Here is a 24,685-nt window from a genome sequence, read left to right as displayed (position 1 = left end):
TATCTGCTTTTACAAACCAAAATACTCTACTGTTCATACTGTATAATTCTTTGTAGTGGTCTGTTGACCCATTGGTTGACTTTGTCAGGGCGTTCACAGTTCACCGCACCCTGGAGTTTTGTGGAGTAGTGGAGGAGGTTCCAGAAATATATGTCAATTGTAATGTATTTTTAGTCATGTGTCAGACCCCAGTAAGACTAGCTGTCAATGGGGAATCACATCAAAACACATACTCCCTCTTTATCGCTCTCTGTCTCTCTTTTTCTCTCCCTCTGTCACTTTCTGTCTTACTCTCTGCCCCCCCCCGCTCGCTCTCTGTCTCTCTTTTTCTCTCCCTCTGTCACTTTCTGTCTTACTCTCTGTCCCCCCCCCCCCCCCCCCCCCCGCTCGCTCTCGGTCTCTCTTTTTCTCTCCCTCTGTCACTTTCAGTCTTACTCTCTGTCCCCCCCCTCGCTCGCTCTCTGAATTCCTAAGGGATTTTTCATAGTTTTTCGGACAGAATGCTTTCCGGCCCTGAGGGATTGGTCAGGGCTCAAGACTCTCACCCTTCTCTCTTCCTGTGGCGTCCGTTCCACTCAGCCCCTCTCCTTAAAATGGAGCTGGTTGCGTCATCAACCTCAGACTCTCAGGAGGTGGAGGATTCAGTTAAAACCCATACACACCAGGGAAACCATTCAGTTTCCTTCCTGGATTACAGCTGTGAACAGACCCCAGACCTTCCTCTCTCTCTCTCTTTCTCCATTCCTCTCTTCACGGATCCTCTAACCCTCTCTCTGCATTTTTCCACTCCTCTCTCCACTCGCTGGTCTCCTTGGTGATCCCCGCTCCACTCCTCCTCTCCATTCCTCTCCTCCTCGTCCTCCTGTGTGGTAGGGGCGATGTGCTCTACGGGTTTTGTGCGGTCGCTGGGCTTTGCCCTCCTGCCCCTGGCGGTGTGCTGTATTGTGGCCAACGTTCTGCTGTTCTTCCCTGGAGGAACGACCCAATACTTGCAAGAGGGGAAACTGTCCAGGCTGGTCTGGTTCATGATGGGCATCGGAGGGGGAGGCACATTGGTGAGTAGTTTTCAACTCTCTAGAGACAGCAGGAGCGGTAGAGATACTCTTAATGATCAGCCAACTGACATTTACTCCTGAGGTGCTGACTTGCTGCACCCTCGACAACTACTGTGATTATTATTATACGACCATGCTGGTCATTTATGAACATTTGAACATCTTGGCCATGTTCTGTTATAATCTGCACCCGGCACAGCCTGAAGAGGACTGGCCAACCCTCATAGCCTGGTTCCTCTCTAGGTTTCTTCCTAGGTTTTGGCCTTTCTAGGGAGTTTTTCCTAGCCACCGTGCTTCTACACCTGCATTGCTTGCTGTTTGGGGTTTTAGGCTCTGTTTCTGTACAGCACTTTGAGATATCAGCTGATTAAAGAAGGGCTATATAAATAAATTAGATTTGATTTGAGTAGCTGCAGTATATGTCATCTTGTTGTTACTACACCGGCTACAGTTGTAGTACTGTTGAGTTGACGGTTTATGGGTCAGGTTAACAAGCGGTTCAGGGAACAGAAGGTAGAATAAAAGATCAAGATAATTAAGAGAACTTTAGGGAAGTTATAATAGTTTCATATTTTGGTCTTGTATTTCCTTTCGGATAAAAACACATGCTAATATGAAACAGGTGCTAATCTGACAGGTGCTAATATGAAACAGGTGCTAATCTGACACGGTATTCATCTGACAGGTGCTAATCTGACACAGGTGCTAATCTGACACAGGTGCTAATCTGACACAGGTGCTAATCTGACACGGGTATTAATCTGACACAGGTGCTAATCTGACACAGGTGCTAATCTGATTTTAGTAAATCGATGTGTGCAAGGAATTTATCTTTTGCTGTTTTTTTGTAAGAGTGGGGTTGAGGCTACATGGCTGTATCCTGGATGTTTTAACCTTCGACCTTCCCTCAGCTGTTTTCCTAACTGTGGAGATACAATAGGAGACAAAGGAAAATGGTTGTCAGCTCTTCCTCCAACAAACCCTAGGAGTTTTATTTTACCAGACACCTACAATAGAGTGGGGAACTAGAACAGGTTTTATTGTTGTTGTTGTGATTAGCGACAGTTTTACAGTACAGTTCAGTACAATACAGTACTACAACAACAGAGCTCTTGAGGATACTGTCTATAGATGATGGATTGATGCGCTGAAATAATATACCGAGGCAGAACCTGAGATTTTCCCCCGTTGTGTGTCTCTGTAGATGTTCCTGAGATTTCCCCCCGTTGTGTGTGTTTGTCTGTAGATGTTCCTGAGATTTCCCCCCGTTGTGTGTGTGTCTCTGTAGATGTTCCTGAGATTTCCCCCCGTTGTGTGTGTGTCTCTGTAGATGTTCCTGAGATTTCCCCCCGTTGTGTGTGTGTCTCTGTAGATGTTCCTGAGATTTTCTCCCATCGTGTGTGTCTCTGTAGATGTTCCTGAGATTTTCTCCCATCGTGTTTTGCACTTTAAGACCTGGTCAGAGGAACAATGTGTTATCATGATATAAATTATGGTCACTCAGAACAAATAAGTGCAATTGGCATGCTGACTGCAGGAATGTCCTCCAGAGCTGTTGCCAGGTTATTGAATGGTAATTTCTCATCTGTAGATGTTCCTGAGATTTTCTCCCATCGTGTGTGTCTCTGTATATGTTCCTGAGATTTTCTCCCATCGTGTGTGTGTCTCTGTAGATGTTCCTGAGATTTTCTCCCATCGTGTGTGTCTCTGTAGATGTTCCTGAGATTTTCTCCCATCGTGTGTGTCTCTGTAGATATTCCTGAGATTTTCTCCCATCGTGTGTGTGTCTCTGTAGATGTTCCTGAGATTTTCTCCCATCGTGTGTGTCTCTGTAGATGTTCCTGAGATTTCCCCCCGTTGTGTGTGTGTCTCTGTAGATGTTCCTGAGATTTTCTCCCATCGTGTGTGTGTCTCTGTAGATGTTCCTGAGATTTCCCCCCGTTGTGTGTGTCTCTGTAGATGTTCCTGAGATTTTCTCCCATCGTGTGTGTGTCTGTAGATGTTCCTGAGATTTTCTCCCATCGTGTGTGTCTCTGTAGATGTTCCTGAGATTTTCTCCCATCGTGTGTGTCTCTGTAGATGTTCCTGAGATTTTCTCCCATCGTGTGTGTCTCTGTAGATGTTCCTGAGATTTTCTCCCATCGTGTTTTGCACTTTAAGACCTGGTCAGAGGAACAATGTGTTATCATGATATAAATTATGGTCACTCAGAACAAATAAGTGCAATTGGCATGCTGACTGCAGGAATGTCCTCCAGAGCTGTTGCCAGGTTATTGAATGGTAATTTCTCATCTGTAGATGTTCCTGAGATTTTCTCCCATCGTGTGTGTGTCTGTAGATGTTCCTGAGATTTTCGCCCATCGTGTGTGTCTCTGTAGATATTCCTGAGATTTTCTCCCATCGTGTGTGTGTCTGTAGATGTTCCTGAGATTTTCTCCCGTCGTGTGTGTCTCTGTAGATGTTCCTGAGATTTTCTCCCATCGTGTGTGTCTCTGTAGATGTTCCTGCCTGCTGGTGTGTTCATCAGCCTCGGGAAATGTACAGGCTGCTGTTGGAATGAAAGCGTCGTGGTGAGTACTGATGCTTTGGTTACGTCTCGTCATTAAGGGGCCTTGTGTTTTGTGAGATCATGTGACGTGCCTGGATTTGAAACTTTATTTCAAGCTTTTTCATCAAACTGTCCACCACTTTCCTTTTTTTATAGCTTTGATCCTATTAATATAAAATCACTGATATTACAAAAGGTCCATTTTAACACTTGTGCTAAGCTAATGCTAAAACTAGGTAGGCTATGCTTAGCTAATTATACATAGGGCCATTGTAACACTTGTGCTAAGCTAATGCTAAAACTAGGTAGGCTATGCTTAGCTAATTATACATAGGGCCATTGTAACACTTGTGCTAAGCTAATGCTAAAACTAGGTAGGCTATGCTTAGCTAATTATACATAGGGCCATTGTAACACTATTAGGGTCCACTAATGATATGAGGAGGAGGCCTCACCATCAGGGAGGACAAAGCATCTGGGCCGGGAAGAGGAGCTGAACCTTATCTGTGTACAAGATGTTTTGTAACAGCCAACATTTCTCCTCACACACCCACACACTCCTCTCATGGGGATTGTTATGCAGCTGTTCTGGGTGTAACAGGCAGGCCTGACCGCGTGCGTGAGTGAGTGAAAGACAGAGAAAGATTAAATATATACTACCGTTCGAAAGTTTGGGGTCACTTAGAAATGTCCATGTTTTCCATGAAAATCTACATGAAATTAATTGCAAAATGAATAGTAAATAGGGCCATTGTGGCCTCCCGGGTGGCGCAGTGGTCTAGGGCACTGTATAGCAGTGCTAGCTGTGCCACCAGAGACTCTGGGATCGAGCCCAGGCTCTGTCGCAGCCGGCCGTGACCGGGAGGTCCATGGGGCGACGCACAATTGGCCTAGCGTCCTCCGGGTTAGGGAGGGTTTGCCCGGTAGGGATGTCCTTGTCTCATCGCGCACTAGCGACTCCTGTGGCGGTTCGGGCGCAGTGCACGCTGACCAGGTTGCTTCCGGCTGGCTTCCGGGTTGGAAGCGCGCTGTGTTAAGAAGCAGTGCGGCTTGGTTGGGATGTGTTTCGGGGGACGCATGACTCTTCGTCTCTTCGTCTCTTCGTCTCTCCCGAGCCCGTACGGGAGTTGTAGCGATGAGACAAGATAGTAACTACTAACAATTGGATACTACGAAATTGGGGAGAAAAGGGGGTAAAATTCCAATAAATAAATAAAAATGAGGGCCATTGTAACACTATTAGTGGGTCCACTAATGATATGAGGAGGAGGCCTCACCATCAGGGAGGACAAAGCATCTGGGCTGGGAAGAGGAGCTGAACCTTATCTGTGTACAAGATGTTTTGTAACAGCCAACATTTCTCCTCACACACCCACACACTCCTCTCATGGGGATTGTTATGCAGCTGTTCTGGGTGTAGCAGGCAGGCTTGAACCGTGTGTGTGAGAAAGAGAGATTATATATATATATACAGTGCCTTGCGAAAGTATTCGGCCCCCTTGAACTTTGCGACCTTTTGCCACATTTCAGGCTTCAAACATGAAGATATAAAACTGTATTTTTTTGTGAAGAATCAACAACAAGTGGGACACAATCATGAAGTGGAACGACATTTACTGGATATTTCAAACTTTTTTAACAAATCAAAAACTGAAAAATTGGGCGTGCAAAATTATTCAGCCCCTTTACTTTCAGTGCAGCAAACTCTCTCCAGAAGTTCAGTGAGGATCTCTGAATGATCCAATGTTGACCTAAACGACTAATGATGATAAATACAATCCACCTGTGTGTAATCAAGTCTCCGTATAAATGCACCTGCACTGTGATAGTCTCAGAGGTCCGTTAAAAGCGCAGAGAGCATCATGAAGAACAAGGAACACACCAGGCAGGTCCGAGATACTGTTGTGAAGAAGTTTAAAGCCGGATTTGGATACAAAACGATTTCCCAAGCTTTAAACATCCCAAGGAGCACTGTGCAAGCGATAATATTGAAATGGAAGGAGTATCAGACCACTGCAAATCTACCAAGACCTGGCCGTCCTTCTAAACTTTCAGCTCATACAAGGAGAAGACTGATCAGAGATGCAGCCAAGAGGCCCATGATCACTCTGGATGAACTGCAGAGATCTACAGCTGAGGTGGGAGACTCTGTCCATAGGACAACAATCAGTCGTATATTGCACAAATCTGGCCTTTATGGAAGAGTGGCAAGAAGAAGGCCATTTCTTAAAGATATCCATAAAAAGTGTTGTTTAAAGTTTGCCACAAGCCACCTGGGAGACACACCAAACATGTGGAAGAAGGTGCTCTGGTCAGATGAAACCAAAATTGAACTTTTTGGCAACAATGCAAAACGTTATGTTTGGCGTAAAAGCAACACAGCTCATCACCCTGAACACACCATCCCCACTGTCAAACACGGTGGTGGCAGCATCATGGTTTGGGCCTGCTTTTCTTCAGCAGGGACAGGGAAGATGGTTAAAATTGATGGGAAGATGGATGGAGCCAAATACAGGACCATTCTGGAAGAAAACCTGATGGAGTCTGCAAAAGACCTGAGACTGGGACGGAGATTTTGTCTTCCAACAAGACAATGATCCAAAACATAAAGCTAAATCTACAATGGAATGGTTCAAAAATTAACATATCCAGGTGTTAGAATGGCCAAGTCAAAGTTCAGACCTGAATCCAATCGAGAATCTGTGGAAAGAACTGAAAACTGCTATTCACAAATGCTCTCCATCCAACCTCACTGAGCTCGAGCTGTTTTGCAAGGAGGAATGGGAAAAAATTTCAGTCTCTCGATGTGCAAAACTGATAGAGACATACCCCAAGCGACTTACAGCTGTAATCGCAGCAAAAGGTGGCGCTACAAAGTATTAACTTAATTAAAGGGGGCTGAATAATTTTGCACGCCCAATTTTTCAGTTTTTGATTTGTTAAAAAAGTTTGAAATATCCAATAAATGTCGTTCCACTTCATGATTGTGTCCCACTTGTTGTTGATTCTTCACAAAAAAAATACAGTTTTATATCTTTATGTTTGAAGCCTGAAATGTGGCAAAAAGTCGCAAAGTTCAAGGGGGCCGAATACTTTCGCAAGGCACTGTATATATATATATATATATATATATATATATATATATATATATACTACCGTTCGGAAGTTTGGGGTCACTTAGAAATGTCTGTGTTTTACATGAAAACCTACATGAAATTAATTGCAAAATGAATAGAAAATATCGTCAAAACGTTGACATGGTTATAAATAATGATTTTTAATTGAAATAATAACTGGGTCCTTCAAACTTTGCTTTCGTCAAAGAATCCTCCATTTGTAGCAATTACAGCCTTGCAGACCTTTGGCATTCTAGTTGTCAACTTGTTGAGGTAATCTGAAGAGATTTCACCACATACTTCCTGAAGCACCTCCCACCAGTTGGATTGGCTTGATGGGCACTTCTTACGTACCATACGGTCAAGCTGCTCCCACATCAGCTCAATAGGATTGAGATCCAGTGACTGTGTTGGTCACTCCAATATAGACAGAATACCAGCTGACTGCTGGCTCATTTACATTTTTACATTTAAGTCATTTAGCAGACGCTCTTATCCAGAGCTCCCTACATAGCTACCATACGGTCAAGCTGCTCCCACATCAGCTCAATAGGATTGAGATCCAGTGACTGTGTTGGTCACTCCAATATAGACAGAATACCAGCTGACTGCTGGCTCCCTACATAGCTACCATACGGTCAAGCTGCTCCCACATCAGCTCAATAGGGTTGAGATCCAGTGACTGTGTTGGTCACTCCAATATAGACAGAATACCAGCTGACTGCTGGCTCCCTACATAGCTACCATACGGTCAAGCTGCTCCCACATCAGCTCAATAGGGTTGAGATCCAGTGACTGTGTTGGTCACTCCAATATAGACAGAATACCAGCTGACTGCTGGCTCCCTACATAGCTACCATACGGTCAAGCTGCTCCCACATCAGCTCAATAGGGTTGAGATCCAGTGACTGTGTTGGCCTCTCCATTATAGACAGAATACCAGCTGACTGCTGGCTCCCTACATAGCTACCATACGGTCAAGCTGCTCCCACATCAGCTCAATAGGGTTGAGATCCAGTGACTGTGTTGGCCTCTCCATTATAGACAGAATACCAGTTGACTGCTGGCTCCCTACATAGCTACCATACGGTCAAGCTGCTCCCACATCAGCTCAATAGGGTTGAGATCCAGTGACTGTGTTGGCCTCTCCATTATAGACAGAATACCAGTTGACTGCTGGCTCCCTACATAGTTATTGCATAGTTTGGAGCTGTGCTTTGGATCACTGTCCTGTTGTAGGAGGAAATGGGCTCTAATTAAGCGCCGTCCAGAGGGTATGGCATGGTATTGCAAAATGGAGTGATAGCCTTCCTTCTTCAAGGTCCCTTTTACCCTGTACAAACCTGACCACCACCAAAGCACTCCCAGACCATCACATTGCCTCCACCATGCTTGACAGATTTTTCGGCGTCTCACAAATGTTCTTCTTTGTGATCCGATCACCTCAAACTGTCCAAATCTCTTTTTTCCAATCTTCCTCTGTCCAGTGTCTGTGTTCTTCTGCCCATCTTAATCTTTTCTTTTTATTGGCCAGTCTGAGATATGGCTTTTTCTTTTCAACTCTGCCTAGACGGCCAGCATCCCGGAGTCGCCTCTTCACTGTTGACGTTGAGACTGGTGTTTTGCAGGTACTATTTAATGAAGCTGTGAGTTGAGGACTTGTGAGGCGTCTGTTTCTCAAACTAGACACTCTAATGTACTTGTCCTCTTGCTCTTTTGTGCACCGGGGCCTCCCACTACTCTTTCTATTCTGGTTAGAGACAGTTTGCACTGTTCTGTGAAGGGAGTAGTACCCAGCGTTGTACGAAATCTTACATTTCTTGGCAATCTTGGCCTTCATTACTCAGAACAAGAATAGACTGATGAGTTTCAGAAGAAATTACTTTGTTTCTGGCCATTTTGAGCCTGTAATCGAACCCACAAATGCTGATGATCCAGATACCCAACTCGCCTAAAGAGGGCCAGTTTTATTGCTTCTTTAATCACAGTTTTCAGCTGTGCTAACATAATTGCAAAAGGGTTTTCTAATGATCAATTAACCTTTTAAAATGAACATTGATTAGCTAACACAACGTGCCATTGGAACACAGGAGTGATGGTTGCTGAAATTGGGCCTCTGTACGCCTATGTAGATATTCCATAACAAATCAGCCGTTTCCAGCTACAATAGTCATTTACAACATTAACCATGTCTACACAGTATTTCTGATCAATTTGATGTTATTTTAATGGACAAAAAAAACGTGTTTTTCTTTAAAAAAACAAGGACATTCCCAAGTGACCCCAAACTTTTGAACAGTAGTGTATGTGTGTACAGTATATACTAATGTATTATATATATGTGTATTATAGATGTGTATTACATATGTTTATTATAATGTGTATTATACATGTGTATATGTGTATTATATGTGTATATTATGATCAGTATTTTATGTTTGTTTTACAAGAATATGTGTAATAACACATGTGCATTATAGATGTATATAATACACGTATATAATACACATGTATTATATACGTGTATATTATATGTGTGTATTATGTGTATATTATGATGTGTATTATAGATGTATATTGTATATTATATATGTGTATTTGTGTATTATATATGTGTATTATATATGTGCATTATATATATAAATATGAGTGTGTGTATTGTAGATTTGTATTATATATGTGTATTACAGATGTGTGTTATTATAGATGTGTGTGTGTGTGTGTGTGTGTGTGTGTATTATAGATGTGTGTGTGTGTGTGTATTATAGATGTGTGTGTGTGTGTGTGTGTGTGTGTGTATTCTAGATGTGTGTGTGTGTATTATAGATGTGTGTGTGTGTGTATTCTAGATGTGTGTGTGTGTGTGTGTGTATTATATATGTGTGTGTGTGTATTATAGATGTGTGTGTGTGTGTGTGTATTATAGTGTGTGTGTGTGTATTATAGAGGTGTGTGTGTGTATTATAGATGTGTGTTTGTGTGTATTATAGATGTGTGTGTGTGTGTATTATAGATGTGTGTGTGTATTATAGAGGTGTGTGTGTATTATAGATGTGTGTGTGTGTGTATTATAGTGTGTGTGTGTATTATAGATGTGTGTGTGTATTATAGAGGTGTGTGTGTATTATAGATGTGTGTGTGTGTGTATTATAGATGTGTGTGTGTGTGTGTATTATAGTGTGTGTGTATTATAGATGTGTGTGTGTGTATTATAGATGTGTGTATTATAGAGGTGTGTGTGTATTATAGATGTGTGTGTGTGTATTATAGAGGTGTGTGTGTGTGTGTGTATTATAGATGTGTGTGTGTATTATAGAGGTGTGTGTGTATTATAGATGTGTGTGTGTGTGTTTATTCCAGATGTGTGGATCAGTCACGGCAGCGTTAGTTGGGTTGGCCGGGTCGGGGTACTGTTTTGTCATCTCTGCCATGGCCATGTTGGAGGGACCTCAGTGTGACACCGGTCTGGGATGGTCCTATCCCTTCGCCAACGAGGGAGGAAGGTTAGTGCTAATATATAATAATATATAACAATATATAATCATTTATAATAATATATAATAGTGTGTGGATCGAATCCCAGAGCTGACAAGGTAAAAATCTGTTCTTCTGCCCCTGAGCAAGGTAGTTAACCCACAGTTCCCCGGGCGTCGAAGACGTGGATGTTGATTAAGGCAGCCCCCCCCTCTGATTCAGAGGGGTTGGGTTAAATGCGGAAGACGCATTTCAGTTGAATAAATTCAGTTGGAATTTAGGTACTAGGTATCACCTTTCCCTCAATGAGGGTGGGTCCAGGGTGTCTACGAGTAACAATAACTTGACTACAGTGCATTTGGAAAGTATTCAGACCCCTTGACTTTTTCCACATTTTGTTAGGTCACAGCCATATTATAAAATGGATGAAATGAATATTAAAAATCCTCATCAATCTACACACAATCTTATTTCTCACTCCAAGTGGGCTGTCGTGTGCCTTTTACTGAGGAGTGGCTTGCGTCTGGCCACTCTACCATAAAGGCCTGATTGGTGGAGTGCTGCAGAGATGGTTGTTCTTCTGGAAGGTTCTTCCATCTCCACAGAAGAACTCTGGAGCTCTGTCAGAGTGACCAAGGCCCTTCTCCCCCGATTGTTCAGTTTGGCCGGGCAGCCAACTCTAGGAAGAGTCTTGGTGGTTCCAAACTTCTTCCATTTAAGTATGATGGAGGCCACTGTGTCCTTGGGGACCTTCAACACTCCAGAAATTGGAGCACTACAGACAATTCCTTCGACCTCATGGCTTGGTTTTTGCTCTCACATGCACTGTCAACTGTGGGACCTTATATAGACTGGTGTGTGCCTTTCCAAATCATGTCCAATCAATTGAATTCACCACAGGTGGACTCCAATCAAGTTTCAGAAACATCTCAAGGATGATCAATGGAAACAGAATGCACCTGACCTCAATTTTGAGTCTCGTAGCAAATGGCCTACTTATGTAAATTGGGTATTTCTGTTTTTTTATTTTAATTTTAATTTTAAACGTATACATTTGCAAAAATGCCTAAAAACCTGTTTTTGCTTTGTCTTCATGTGGTATTTTGTGTAGATCGATGAGGAACAAAAGGTCAATGGGTCTGAATACTTTCCGAATGCACTGTGTAGTGTATTTTACCATCTGTATGGCACAGCTGTCCATTTTTTATCCTTAAATGAAAGTGGTATACTTTTTTATTTATCACAATTTAACCAATTTTGGTCTTTAATGCAGGGTCAACAGACAAGTTCCTAATTTTCTCCCCATACCACTTGTCTCTTCCATTTTTGCGGTAATGCTGCAATTAGTTGGTTGTAATTTCGGATAGAGCAGATATTTCCATATACAGGTGTCCTGGCTAAATTCCCAATCTGGCCCTCAAACCATCACGGTCACCTAATAACCCCCAGTTTACAATTGGCTCATTCATCCCCCTCCTCTCCCCTGTAACTATTCCCCAGGTCGTTGCTGCAAATGAGAACGTGTTCTCAGTCAATTTACCTGGTAAAATAAATAAATGACCAACAAATACAGTGGGGAGAACAAGTATTTGATACACTGCCGATTTTGCAGGTTTTCCTACTTACAAAGCATGTAGAGGTCTGTCATTTTTATCATAGGTACACTTCAACTGTGAGAGACGGAATCTAAAACAAAAATCCAGAAAATCACATTGTATGCTGTTTACTTGTCAGCTCAGGGATTCGATCCAGCAACCTTTCGGTTACTGGCCCAACGCTCTAACCACTAGGCTACCTGCCACCCCACAATCAATTAGTATATTAATCAATCAATTAGTATATTAATCAATCAATTAGTATATTCATCAATCAATTAGTATAGTAATCAATCAATTAGTATATTCACCAATCAATTAGTATATTAATCAATCAATTAGTATATTAATCAATCAATTAGTATATTCATCAATCAATTAGTATAGTAATCAATCAATTAGTATATTCACCAATCAATTAGTATATTAATCAATCAATTAGTATATTCATCAATCAATTAGTATATTCATCAATCAATTAGTATATTCATCAATCAATTAGTATATTCGAGTTTAACCATAATATTTGTTGTAATATTTGTTCGGTCTTTTCTGGTGGATTAAAATGCAATTGCAACCAACTTTCTATGGCTTGTTTTTAAAAATAGTGACATTTTGGAGATGATTTCATTTTCAAATAACTGAAAGTGAAAGGTTGTAATCTGAATAAATGGGAAAATGCCGTTCTTGAACATGAGTGAGCCATTCTTCCTAATCTGTTAGAGAACCAGTTCGGATTTAAGCGTATATATTTTGTATGACTGAAGCCTTTAGTGAGCGGTCTAATGATATTAATATTAAATCATTTCTGCCCTCCAAATTCATATTCATTTTATAAATAGGCATGTTTAATTTTGTCTGGCTTGCCATTCCAAATAAAATGGAATAAAAACATCACTTTAGTAAATACTATCCACACAAAAAAAGCACTCTAGTAAATACTACAGTATTATCCACAAAAAAAGCGGTATTTGATTTACATATACCCTGTCTATTCACCTCCCACATATCGTAATTTGTGGCAACCATAAGTGAAAAACCTACATACCATGTATAGACCATATATTGTGTTCCCTGCAGGATGTAGAAAAGAACAGGATCTCTGAACTTCCTGTTCAGATCCCAGTCCTAACTCCCTACAGGTGGTAGAAAATAACAGGATCTCTGAACTACCTGTTCAGATCCCAGTCCTAACTCCCTACAGGTGGTAGAAAATAACAGGATCTCTGAACTACCTGTTCAGATCCCAGTCCTAACTCCCTGCAGGTGGTAGAAAATAACAGGATCTCTGAACTTCCTGTTCAGATCCCAGTCCTAACTCCCTACAGGATGTAGAAAATAACAGGATCTCTGAACTACCTGTTCAGATCCCAGTCCTAACTCCCTGCAGGTGGTAGAAAATAACAGGATCTCTGAACTACCTGTTCAGATCCCAGTCCTAACTCCCTGCAGGTGGTAGAAAATAACAGGATCTCTGAACTACCTGTTCAGATCCCAGTCCTAACTCCCTGCAGGTGGTAGAAAATAACAGGATCTCTGAACTACCTGTTCAGATCCCAGTCCTAACTCCCTGCAGGTGGTAGAAAATAACAGGATCTCTGAACTACCTGTTCAGATCCCAGTCCTAACTCCCTGCAGGTGGTAGAAAATAACAGGATCTCTGAACTACCTGTTCAGATCCCAGTCCTAACTCCCTGCAGGTGGTAGAAAATAACAGGATCTCTGAACTTCCTGTTCAGATCCCAGTCCTAACTCCCTGCAGGTGGTAGAAAATAACAGGATCTCTGAACTTCCTGTTCAGATCCCAGTCCTAACTCCCTGCAGGTGGTAGAAAATGTGTTATTTTAGTATTTCTCCAGTATGTTTCCTGAAGGACAAAGACTTCTATTTCAAATATAATAAAACACAAACACGTTAGTAAATACTACAGTAATGTCTGTAAAAACACTACAGCAAATACAACAGTATACTACAATCCACAATTTTTTTATTTTTAAATTACTATAGTTTATACTACAGTTCTCTTTTTACTACGGTATTTATACTATAGTTAACTTTAAATACTACAGTATACTACAGTAACTACTACAGTATTCACCGTAGTGTCTCTACAGACTTTAGTCCACAAAAACACAACAGGAAATACTACAGTAAAGTCTGCAAAAACACTACAGGAAATAGTATAGTATTTCTACCATATTATACTATAGTATTTTTCATGTGGCTATTGTCTTTTCTTTTTGCAAACAAAAAGTAGTGTGTAGTGCCAATAGTTAGTGACAATGCTACATGGCAGAGAAGTATTTAACTACTGAAAACACTACGTAGGTTTAAATGTAGTTTAACTACCAGCAAGCTACTGCAAAATGGTGTTAAATGTTCAACTACATGTAGTTTACTACTCCAACACTGGTTGAAGTAGTATGAAATAACAGCCTGTTCTTAACACCTAGCAACTTCTAAACTTAATATCAACAATACTACCCAAATCAAATCAAATCCAATTTTATTTGTCACATACACATGGTTAGCAGATGTTAGTGCGAGTGTAGCGAAATGCTTGTGCTTCTAGTTCCGACAATGCAGTAATAACCAACAAGTAATCTAGCTAACAATTCCAAAACTACTACCTTATAGACACAAGTGTAAGGGGTAAAAGAATATGTACATAAAGATATATGAATGAGTGATACCCAATGCTACCCAATAGTATAGAATATATACACAACACTACAATTTACACAATACTACAGAATATATACACAAAATTACAAGTCTCCCCCTGTGTTTGTCTACAGGTACCTGTTTGAGCAGGAGACGTGGTCTAACTGTTCATATCCCGTCAGCATTGTGGAGTGGAACGTGACTCTGCTGTCCATCCTGCTGGGTCTCAGTGGGTTGGAGTTTATCATCTGTTTCCTACAGGTCATCAACGGACTGGTGACAGCCGTCTGCAGACCCTGCTGCTACAAACAGGACTATACCCTCAACGCCTGAACACACACACACACACAAATGTGACACACACACACACAAATGTGACACACACACACACACACACAAATGTGCCACACACACACACACAAATGTGCCACACACACACACACAAATGTGCCACACACACACACACAAATGTGCCACACACAACACACACACACACACACACACACACACACACACACACACACACACACACACACACACACACACACACGTGTACATATAACATAAGATCCAGTGGCATACCCATGAAATAACACATAAAACAGGAGAGTGTAAATTACCAGCCGGGGGAACATTGCTCTCCTAGACACTCGTTGTTATCTCCTTATTGGTTTCTAATCAGGAAGTGTGATTCAGGAAGTGTGATTTTTTTTTCAAGCGAATGCTGCCTCATCTCTGTATGAGGGAGAGATACCTGTTTGAATGTTCAGTTAATTGATGGTATTCATTACAAAACACTGTATTATAAAAACACCAGATGAAGGTTTGTAGACTGCAACAATAGCCTTTTTTATGTCTGTATTTTTAATATTATGTTTAACACACTGGGCACAGATGTCAGTTCAACGTCTAGTTTTGATTTACATTTGGTTGAGTTGTCAACTAAGGTGAATTTGACATGAAATCAACAAAAAGTCATAATGGGTCATAATTAATAAACACTATTTAAAGAAGTGTTTCCCTGTCAAACAGTTTTGTTATATTTTAGTCTTCTGTGATATATCTAAAGTGTAGTATTGGGATGTAAACTCAAAATGTAATACATTTAAACTCTATATCTGACATGGTACAGGTGTCGTCTTAAACCCATAACCATGTGTTTGAGGTGTATACTTTTGTTTCAAAGTAGATTTGTTTAAGACTACCCAGAAACACCAACCTTGTGACCTTGATTTAGCCCACTGCAGTAAAATGTTCTAAGTTTGGTGGATAAAAATATTTTTTGGCAAATCCAAATCAGTTTTTCACGTAGATTTTTTGTTGTTGAAATGATGTCAATGTAGGAGAGTTTTGTCTTTTGTATTAATGTTTTCATTTGAAGTGTATTGTAAATGATTGTCTCACAGATTCTAGATGTTAAGATAAATCAATTTGATATATTTAGTGCATTTGTAATATTTTTATAACGTTTGTGCTGCCTTAAATAAAAGTATTTTTCATTTCAATTGTTCTGATTATTCCTGTTTTATAGTAAACATGCTATATTTGTCAAAGTTGTATACTTTGATATCTATTTGAGTATTTACCAAGGACAGCTATTAAAGTCATAGGCGTAATCCCAAATCAACCCCTAAATCCTTCACTCAACTTCTATTCAATATGTTGAAACTTCCACCTAGCCTATCAGAAGGAAAGGTGGAGCTGTTACAATATGCTAACCTTGTCAAATCCTCTCATATCTCCACAAGGTCATAGGGCATAGGGTTTAGGGGTCGATTTGGTATAGGACCATACTGTCACATCATTCCATAGGCTTCCATAGTTCTGATGTTATACTCCCACTATCTGGCTCAAATGTAGAACTACAATATTTTAACACCACTTGGAATACGCTGGGCTACAACCATTGGTCAAGAGCAAAAAGTAGATTTGGTTATTGTCATTGACTAGTTAGATTGCGCCGGACCCATTTTAGACTGGGGAAGTGGTTAGTCATTGACTAATTGGGATTTTTTGTTTGTTGCATGACCTTAGATTACTGAGAGGGGGGCATTGTTGTCCCCTCACGTCACTGGTTGACCCTCAGTAGCCCATGGTGAGGACATGTTGGATTTCCCATAGAGGAGATAAGTTGAGCCAAAAGGGTAAGTTGAGCCACCATTGTTCTAGGAAACACAAAATGAATCACGTGACCAAATATTTAGGAAGAGGTCATCATTTCATGGCGTCTGTGAAGGAAGAAGCCACATGGGGAAAAAGTAGTAAGCAAGTTAGGTCCAGAAAACACATTTTCACCAAGTCAAATTAATTTATTGTGTAAGAGGTTTCATGATGCTTGTATCCAAACCAAAGTAGATCATTTTAAGATTGTTCTATACATCAGTTGAGGTCTCTATAACCTTCAATATGAGGTCCTAAACCTAGCATGAAAGTGCATCCTTGTTTCCTGTGTTGGCAAATATAGTCAAATTGTTTGCCTTGGGGTAAGCTGAGCCAATGGCCTTGGGGTAAGCTGAGCCAATGGCCTTGGGGTAAGCTGAGCCAATGGCCTTGGGGTAAACTGAGCCAATGGCCTTGGGGTAAGCTGAGCCAATGGCCTTGGAGTAAGCTGAGCCAATGGCCTTGGGGTAAGCTGAGCCAATGGCCTTGGGGTAAACTGAGCCAATGGCCTTGGGGTAAACTGAGCCAATGGCCTTGGGGTAAGCTGAGCCAATGGCCTTGGGGTAAGCTGAGCCAATGGCCTTGGAGTGAGCCAATGGCCTTGAGCCAATGGCCTTGGAGTAAGCTGAGCCAATAAGCAGCCAATGGCAAGTTAAGAAGTGTTTTCTTCCCAGGCAAAACACATTATTGCTGTGAAATGAGGTAACCCCAGGGCCTGTATTAAAAGTGTTTAAAAAGTACATAGTGTTTGTTAGGTGTTAAGCCTGTGTTAAAAGATGCTTCAAATTATTAAAAGACAAAAACAGCGATTGTGATTGTGTTGAACTGTGTTTGGAAAATAAAAGATAGACATGTTTTAAAAAGGAAGTGGTCAAATTAAATTTAGTATTAGGGGTTCAGTTTAGGGTTAGGGGTTTGGGTTTAAGGTTCGGTTAGGGAAAATAGGATTTTGAATGAGAATACGTTTATTTGGTTAGGTTTAGGGGTTTGGGGTTAAGGTTCGGTTAGGGAAAATAGGATTTTGAATGAGAATACGTTTATTTGGTTAGGTTTAGGGTTAGTATTAGGGGTTCAGTTTAGGGTTAGGGGTTTGGGGTTAAGGTTCGGTTAGGGAAAATAGGATTTTGAATGAGAATACGTTTATTTGGTTAGGTTTAGAGTTAGTATTAGGGGTTCAGTTTAGGGTTAGGGGTTTGGGGTTAAGGTTCGGTTAGGGAAAATAGGATTTTGAATGAGAATACGTTTATTTGGTTAGGTTTAGAGTTAGTATTAGGGGTTCAGTTTAGGGTTAGGGGTTTGGGGTTAAGGTTCGGTTAGGGAAAATAGGATTTTGAATGAGAATATGTTTATTTGGTCCCCACTTGGAGAGTAGAACCAATGTTTGTGTGTGTACGTGTTTGTAGCAGTCAGATAGACATAAGGTACTACATACCATTTGGGGAAAATAAGCGATGGTCTTCTCCAGGTCAAAGGTCTGGAAAGTCTGCATCTGTGTGTGTTTGTGTGAGGTCACATTGCCTGTTTGTGATTGGCTGTGTGGACCCATCACCCCAGTATCTATAAAAGGCTGTGAGTTCTGTAACAAAAGTCATCTGACTGTCTGGAGCCAAAATGGGGAGTTCTACAGCGAGCCTGTTCCTTCTACTGGGCTGCTTCATCCCTGTGTTCTGTATCACACGGGAATATTTTATCGGGATTCGGGAAATTCAGTGGGATTACGCTCCCGCTGGGAAAAATATCATCCTCAACAAACTGCTGAAGGAAGATGAGTGAGTAATTCAGTACAACTGTCATGAAGAAGTAATAAAATATAATAGAATATATTTAGGGCCGACTGTATATATATACACACACACACACAGACTGTATATGTGGAAGTTTTGGGAAGTTATGATAGGAGGGTTTTAGGAATTAGTTGAACACAGTATTTCCTGTATAATATACTACAGTGAAATATACATTATACTGAGTCTTCAGTAAGTATTCACACCTCTTGACTAGTTCAACATTTTGTTGTGTGACAAAGTGAGATTAAAACTGATTTAATTGTAAAAAAAAAAATTGTCATCGATCTACACAAAATCCTGTCAACAGTGGAAGAATATTTAGATCATTATTTATACATATATATATTTTTAAGTAATATAGATTGTATACTATGTAGACTTTTTTGTTGTTGTGATGAATCCATTCAATAGTCCCTTGCGTGTGTATAAATGTTAATTATGTCTCTTCTCCTAACCCCCCTCTCCACTCCACGACAGACACGCTGCTATGTTCCTGGAGCGCGGGCCCCAGAGAATCGGCAGTGTGTACAAGAAAGCAGTTTACCTGCAGTACACGGACGCCACCTACACAAAGGAGATAACCAAGCCCAAGTGGCTGGGCTTCCTGGGCCCTGTGATGTCGGCTGAGGAAGGGGACGTGATCATGGTCCACCTGAAGAACATGGCCACTAGGGCCTACTCCATCCACTCCCATGGAGTCATGTACAACAAGACCAGTGAGGGTGAGTGGATGTGGATAGGTGTCTAGAATAGTAGAATAGAGGAAAGACTATCCTATTTAAATATCAACGCAAAACCTCCAAGACAAAATGGACATTTGCCATAACTGCAGGCAACAGAGATTATGGATTGTGTTGCCCTATTCATTATTGAGTGGGGAATCGTCTGTAGATTATGGATTGTGTTGCTCTATTCATTATTGAGTGGGGAATCGTCTGTAGATGATGGATTGTGTTGCCCTATTCATTATGGAGTGGGGAGTCGTCTGTAGATGATGGATTGTGTTGCCCTATTCATTATGGAGTGGGGAATCGTCTGTAGATGATGGATTGTGTTGCTCTATTCATTATGGAGTGGGGAGTCGTCTGTAGATTATGGATTGTGTTGCTCTATTCATTATTGAGTGGGGAATCGTCTGTAGATGATGGATTGTGTTGCTCTATTCATTATGGAGTCGCTCTGGATTTGTAAGTCGCTCTGGATAAGAGCGTCTGCTAAATGACTTAAATGTAAATGTAAATGTAATGGAGTGGGGAATCGTCTGTAGATGATGGATTGTGTTGCTCTATTCATTATGGAGTGGGGAATCGTCTGTAGATGATGGATTGTGTTGCTCTATTCATTATGGAGTGGGGAGTCGTCTGTAGATGATGGATTGTGTTGCCCTATTCATTATGGAGTGGGGAGTCGTCTGTAGATTATGGATTGTGAATCTTATGAATGCAGTGAGTGAAGTGACACCCTCTAATGTGAATCCTGTAGTGAGTGGGAGTGACACCCTCTAATGTGAATCCTGCAGTGAGTGGGGGTGACACCCTCTAATGTGAATCCTGTAAGTGAGTGTGAGTGACACCCTCTAATGTGAATCCTGTAGTGAGTGTGAGTGACACCCTCTAATGTGAATCCTGTAGTGAGTGGGGGTGACACCCTCTAATGTGAATCCTGTAGTGAGTGTGAGTGACACCCTCTAATGTGAATCCTGTAGTGAGTGGGGGTGACACCCTCTAATGTGAAACCTGTAGTGAGTGTGAGTGACACCCTCTAATGTGAATCCTGTAGTGAGTGGGAGTGACACCCTCTAATGTGAATCCTGTAGTGAGTGGGAGTGACACCCTCTAATGTGAATCCTGTAGTGAGTGGGAGTGACACCCTCTAATGTGAATCCTGTAGTGAGTGGGAGTGACACCCTCTAATGTGAATCCTGTAGTGAGTGGGGGTGACACCCTCTAATGTGAATCCTGTAGTGAGTGGGGGTGACACCCTCTAATGTGAATCCTGTAGTGAGTGGGGTGGGGTGGGTAATACTCCCGGCACAAGTCACATGATGGGGACCGGGATTCAATCCCTGCGTCCACTTTTCCCACCTGCCTGTATCCCCATCATATTTACATACTATCTCAATAAAGTGTGAAAATACACCCCCCCCCTCCTCAAGACAAATTGAAGTCACTGATCCAGATAACTCCCATATTGAAGTCAGTCACTGATCCAGATAACTCCCATATTGAAGTCAGTCACTGATCCAGATAACTCCCATATTGAAGTCAGTCACTGATCCAGATAACTCCCATATTGAAGTCAGTCACTGATCAAGATAACTCCCATATTGAAGTCAGTCACTGATCCAGATAACTCCCATAATGAAGTCAGTCACTGATCCAGATAACTCCCATATTGAAGTCAGTCACTGATCCAGATAACTCCCATAATGAAGTCAGTCACTGATCCAGATAACTCCCATATTGAAGTCAGTCACTGATCCAGATAACTCCCATATTGAAGTCAGTCACTGATCCAGATAACTCCCATAATGAAGTCAGTCACTGATCCAGATAACTCCCATAATGAAGTCAGTCACTGATCCAGATAACTCCCATAATGAAGTCAGTCACTGATCCAGATAACTCCCATATTGCCAGGTGCTCTGTACCCGGACGAGACGACGGATGCAGAGAAACATGACGACCGGGTGGATCCTGGGAAGAGCTACACTTACGTGTGGGTCCTGAGCGACAACCACGCCCCCACCAAGGATGACACCAACTGCCTGGCACGCGCCTATCACTCCCACCACCACGCACCTCAAGACATCGCCTCAGGACTTGTAGGACCCCTCATCATCTGTAAAAAAGGTACAGGCTTCTTATCGGGCACCTAAACGCTGGTTATGTACAGGAGGTCTGATCTTGTTTTGAACAACAACATTTTTTATTTATTTTTTATTTCACCTTTATTTAACCAGGTAGGCAAGTTGAGAACAAGTTCTCATTTACAATTGCGACCTGGCCAAGATAAAGCAAAGCAGTTTGACAGCTACAACGACACAGAGTTACACATGGAGTAAAACAAACATACAGTCAATAATACAGTATAAACAAGTCTATATACAACGTGAGCAAATTAGGTGAGATAAGGGAGGTAAAGGCAAAAAAGGCCATGGTGGCAAAGTAAATACAATCTAGCAAGTAAAACACTGGAATGGTAGATTTGCAATGGAAGAATGTGCAAAGAAGAAATAAAAATAATGGGGTGCAAAGGAGCAAAATTAAATAAATAAATTAAATACAGTTGGGAAAGAGGTAGTTGTTTGGGCTAAATTATAGGTGGGCTATGTACAGGTGCAGTAATCTGTGAGCTGCTCTGACAGTTGGTGCTTAAAGCTAGTGAGGGAGATAAGTGTTTCCAGTTTCAGAGATTTTTGTAGTTCGTTCCAGTCATTGGCAGCAGAGAACTGGAAGGAGAGGCGGCCAAAGAAAGAATTGGTTTTGGGGGTGACTAGAGAGATATACCTGCTGGAGTGTGTGCTACAGGTGGGAGATGCTATGGTGACCAGCGAGCTGAGATAAGGAGGGACTTTACCTAGCAGGGTCTTGTAGATGACATGGAGCCAGTGGGTTTGGCGACGAGTATGAAGCGAGGGCCAGCCAACGAGAGCGTACAGGTCGCAATGGTGGGTAGTATATGGGGCTTTGGTGACAAAACGGATTGCACTGTGATAGACTGCATCCAATTTGTTGAGTAGGGTATTGGAGGCTATTTTGTAAATGACATCGCCAAAGTCGAGGATTGGTAGGATGGTCAGTTTTACAAGGGTATGTTTGGCAGCATGAGTGAAGGATGCTTTGTTGCGAAATAGGAAGCCAATTCTAGATTTAATTTTGGATTGGAGATGTTTGATATGGGTCTGGAAGGAGAGTTTACAGTCTAACCAGACACCTAAGTATTTGTAGTTGTCCACGTATTCTAAGTCAGAGCCGTCCAGAGTAGTGATGTTGGACAGGCAGGTAGGTGCAGGTAGCGATCGGTTGAAGAGCATGCATTTAGTTTTACTTGTATTTAAGAGCAATTGGAGGCCACGGAAGGAGAGTTGTATGGCATTGAAGCTTTGAAGCTTGCCTGGAGGGTTGTTAACATAGTGTCCATGTTGCACCACTGGAGCCCCCGAGTGGCACAGCGATCTATGGCACTGTATCTCAGTGCTTGAGGCGTCACTACAGACACCCTGGGTAGATTCCAGGCTGTATCACAACCGGCCGTGATTGGAAGTCCCATAGGCCCAGCGTCGTCCAGGTTTGGCCGGCGTAGGCCGTCATTGTAAATAAGAATTTGTTCTTAACTGACTTGCCTAGTTAAATAAAGGTTAAATAAATAAATAAAAATGTTTTAAAAAGAGTTTTATGTATAGTGTTATTAGCCCATTGTGGCGACAGTGATCCTGAGATTTACAGAAGAGAGAACACACACCATCTCCCTGTGTCATAAAGGCCATAGTATGTCATCATGTACATGGATGTTTATTTCTGAGATGCGCAGGTACCCTGGATGACTATGGTGACAAGGCAGCAGACTACTCCTACGTCCTGATGTTCACAGTTACGGACGAGAACATGAGCTGGTACCTGGACGACAACATCAAGACCTACTGCACTCAGCCATCAACAGCAGCCAACAGCCCACAACAGCCATCAACAGCAGACAACAGCCCACAACAGCCATCAACAGCAGCCAATAGCCCACACCAGCCATCAACAGCAGTCAATAGCACACACCACCCATCAACAGCAGCCAATAGCCCACACCAGCCATCAACTGCAGTCAATAGCCCACACCACCCATCAACAGCAGTCAATAGCACACACCAGCCATCAACAGCAGTCAATAGCCCACACCACCCATCAACAGCAGTCAATAGCCCACACCACCCATCAACAGCAGCCAATAGCCCACACCAGCCATCAACTGCAGTCAATAGCCCACACCACCCATCAACAGCAGCCAATAGCCCACACCAGCCATCAACTGCAGTCAATAGCCCACACAACCCATCAACAGCAGTCAATAGCCCACACCACCCATCAACAGCAGCCAATAGCCCACAACAACCCACAACTAAAGTAGACAAAGATGATGAAGCCTTCCAGGAGAGCAACCTGATGCACTGTGAGATTATTAACGTAAATAACACTTACACTTACACTTACACACACACACACACACACGCTAAACAACGCACAAAGCCTATGAGATCATAGGCCACTAACACAGTGTGTCCACTGTTTTGCAGCGATCAATGGCTTTGTGTACGGCAACCTGCCTGACCTGAGCATGTGTGTCGGAAACAAGATCCACTGGCACCTGATCGGCATGGGCAATGAGGTGGACATCCATTCAGTGTTCTTTCATGGCCAGATCCTGACCAACCTTGGTCACCACACTGACGCGGTCAGCTTGTTCCCAGCCACATTCACCAATGTGGAGATGACTGCTGACAACCCTGGTCACTGGCTGCTGAGCTGCCAGGTCAACCACCACCTAATGGGTATGTATGTATTTCACAAGCCAGGGACTGTATCCAATAAGCATCTCAGAGAATAGGCTGCTGATCCATTGTAGGACCAGGTGTTCCCTTGCCATGTGCTATTAATAATAAAGATCTAGAAGGTTAAAATGAATCACCTACTCCGAGATTCTTAGGGCCCAGATAGACAGCCAATCAGAGGGTAGTACAACAACTCCCCAACAAGTTACAAGACATGCCACAGAGTGGACATTTTATTTGCCAGAGTCCGAGTTAATGTAACATCCCGCTGGACACAAACCGGTTGAATCAACGCCGTTTCCACATGACTTCAAACAAACAATTCAATGTGATGACGTTGAATCAACGAGGAAAACTGATTGGATTTGCAAAAAGTTCCTCAGTGTAAAGGAATATCCTTTCTTCGCCCAACTTTGAACCTAAATTGAACGACATGGTGACATTTTTGGTTGATTTCACATTAGTTGACAATTCAATCAAATGTAAATCAAAACTAGACGTTAAACTGACATCTGTGTCCAATAGGATAAAGTGATTGTCTTCCTCTGATTTCCTCCACCTCAGCGGGCATGCAGGCCCTCTTCGAGGTCAAGAAGTGTTACCCTGCCGTCCACAAGCCGCGGCCCAATGGGGAGGTGAGGGAGTACTTCATCGCTGCCGAGGAGGTGCTGTGGGACTATGCCCCCTCACAGGTCAACCACGGCACAGGGAAACCTCTGAACACAGACGGGTCAGTAACATCACTTG

General features: G+C 42.1%; 2 protein-coding genes across 2 annotated transcripts in view; both read left to right on the top strand.

Moving 5' to 3' along the window:
- The first annotated feature begins 576 nt into the window (after window positions 1–576).
- LOC135564355 (transmembrane 4 L6 family member 1-like) lies at window positions 577–15,957 on the top strand. The gene is made up of 4 exons (XM_065009291.1): window positions 577–1,055; window positions 3,554–3,625; window positions 10,080–10,222; window positions 14,587–15,957. The coding sequence occupies exons 1-4, from the start codon at window positions 879–881 to the stop codon at window positions 14,783–14,785; spliced, it is 591 nt and encodes a 196-aa protein (XP_064865363.1). The 5' UTR covers window positions 577–878; the 3' UTR covers window positions 14,786–15,957.
- Window positions 15,958–18,218: 2,261 nt separating this feature from the next.
- Window positions 18,219–24,685, top strand: part of LOC135564356 (ceruloplasmin-like) — a 47,522-nt gene continuing 41,055 nt past the window's right edge. The window contains exons 1-6 of the mRNA XM_065009310.1: window positions 18,219–18,381; window positions 18,877–19,121; window positions 21,039–21,251; window positions 22,933–23,559; window positions 23,684–23,938; window positions 24,503–24,668. Of these exons, the coding sequence (XP_064865382.1) occupies window positions 18,224–18,381; window positions 18,877–19,121; window positions 21,039–21,251; window positions 22,933–23,559; window positions 23,684–23,938; window positions 24,503–24,668 (1,664 nt within the window). The 5' untranslated portion in view covers window positions 18,219–18,223. The remainder of the gene's footprint in view (window positions 18,382–18,876; window positions 19,122–21,038; window positions 21,252–22,932; window positions 23,560–23,683; window positions 23,939–24,502; window positions 24,669–24,685) is intronic.

Source organism: Oncorhynchus nerka, linkage group LG24, assembly GCF_034236695.1.
Source record: "Oncorhynchus nerka isolate Pitt River linkage group LG24, Oner_Uvic_2.0, whole genome shotgun sequence".
NCBI classification, from domain to species: Eukaryota; Metazoa; Chordata; class Actinopteri; order Salmoniformes; family Salmonidae; genus Oncorhynchus; species Oncorhynchus nerka.
The sequence above is the reverse complement of the archived record's forward strand: the minus strand, read 5'-3'. Positions and strand labels throughout refer to the sequence as shown.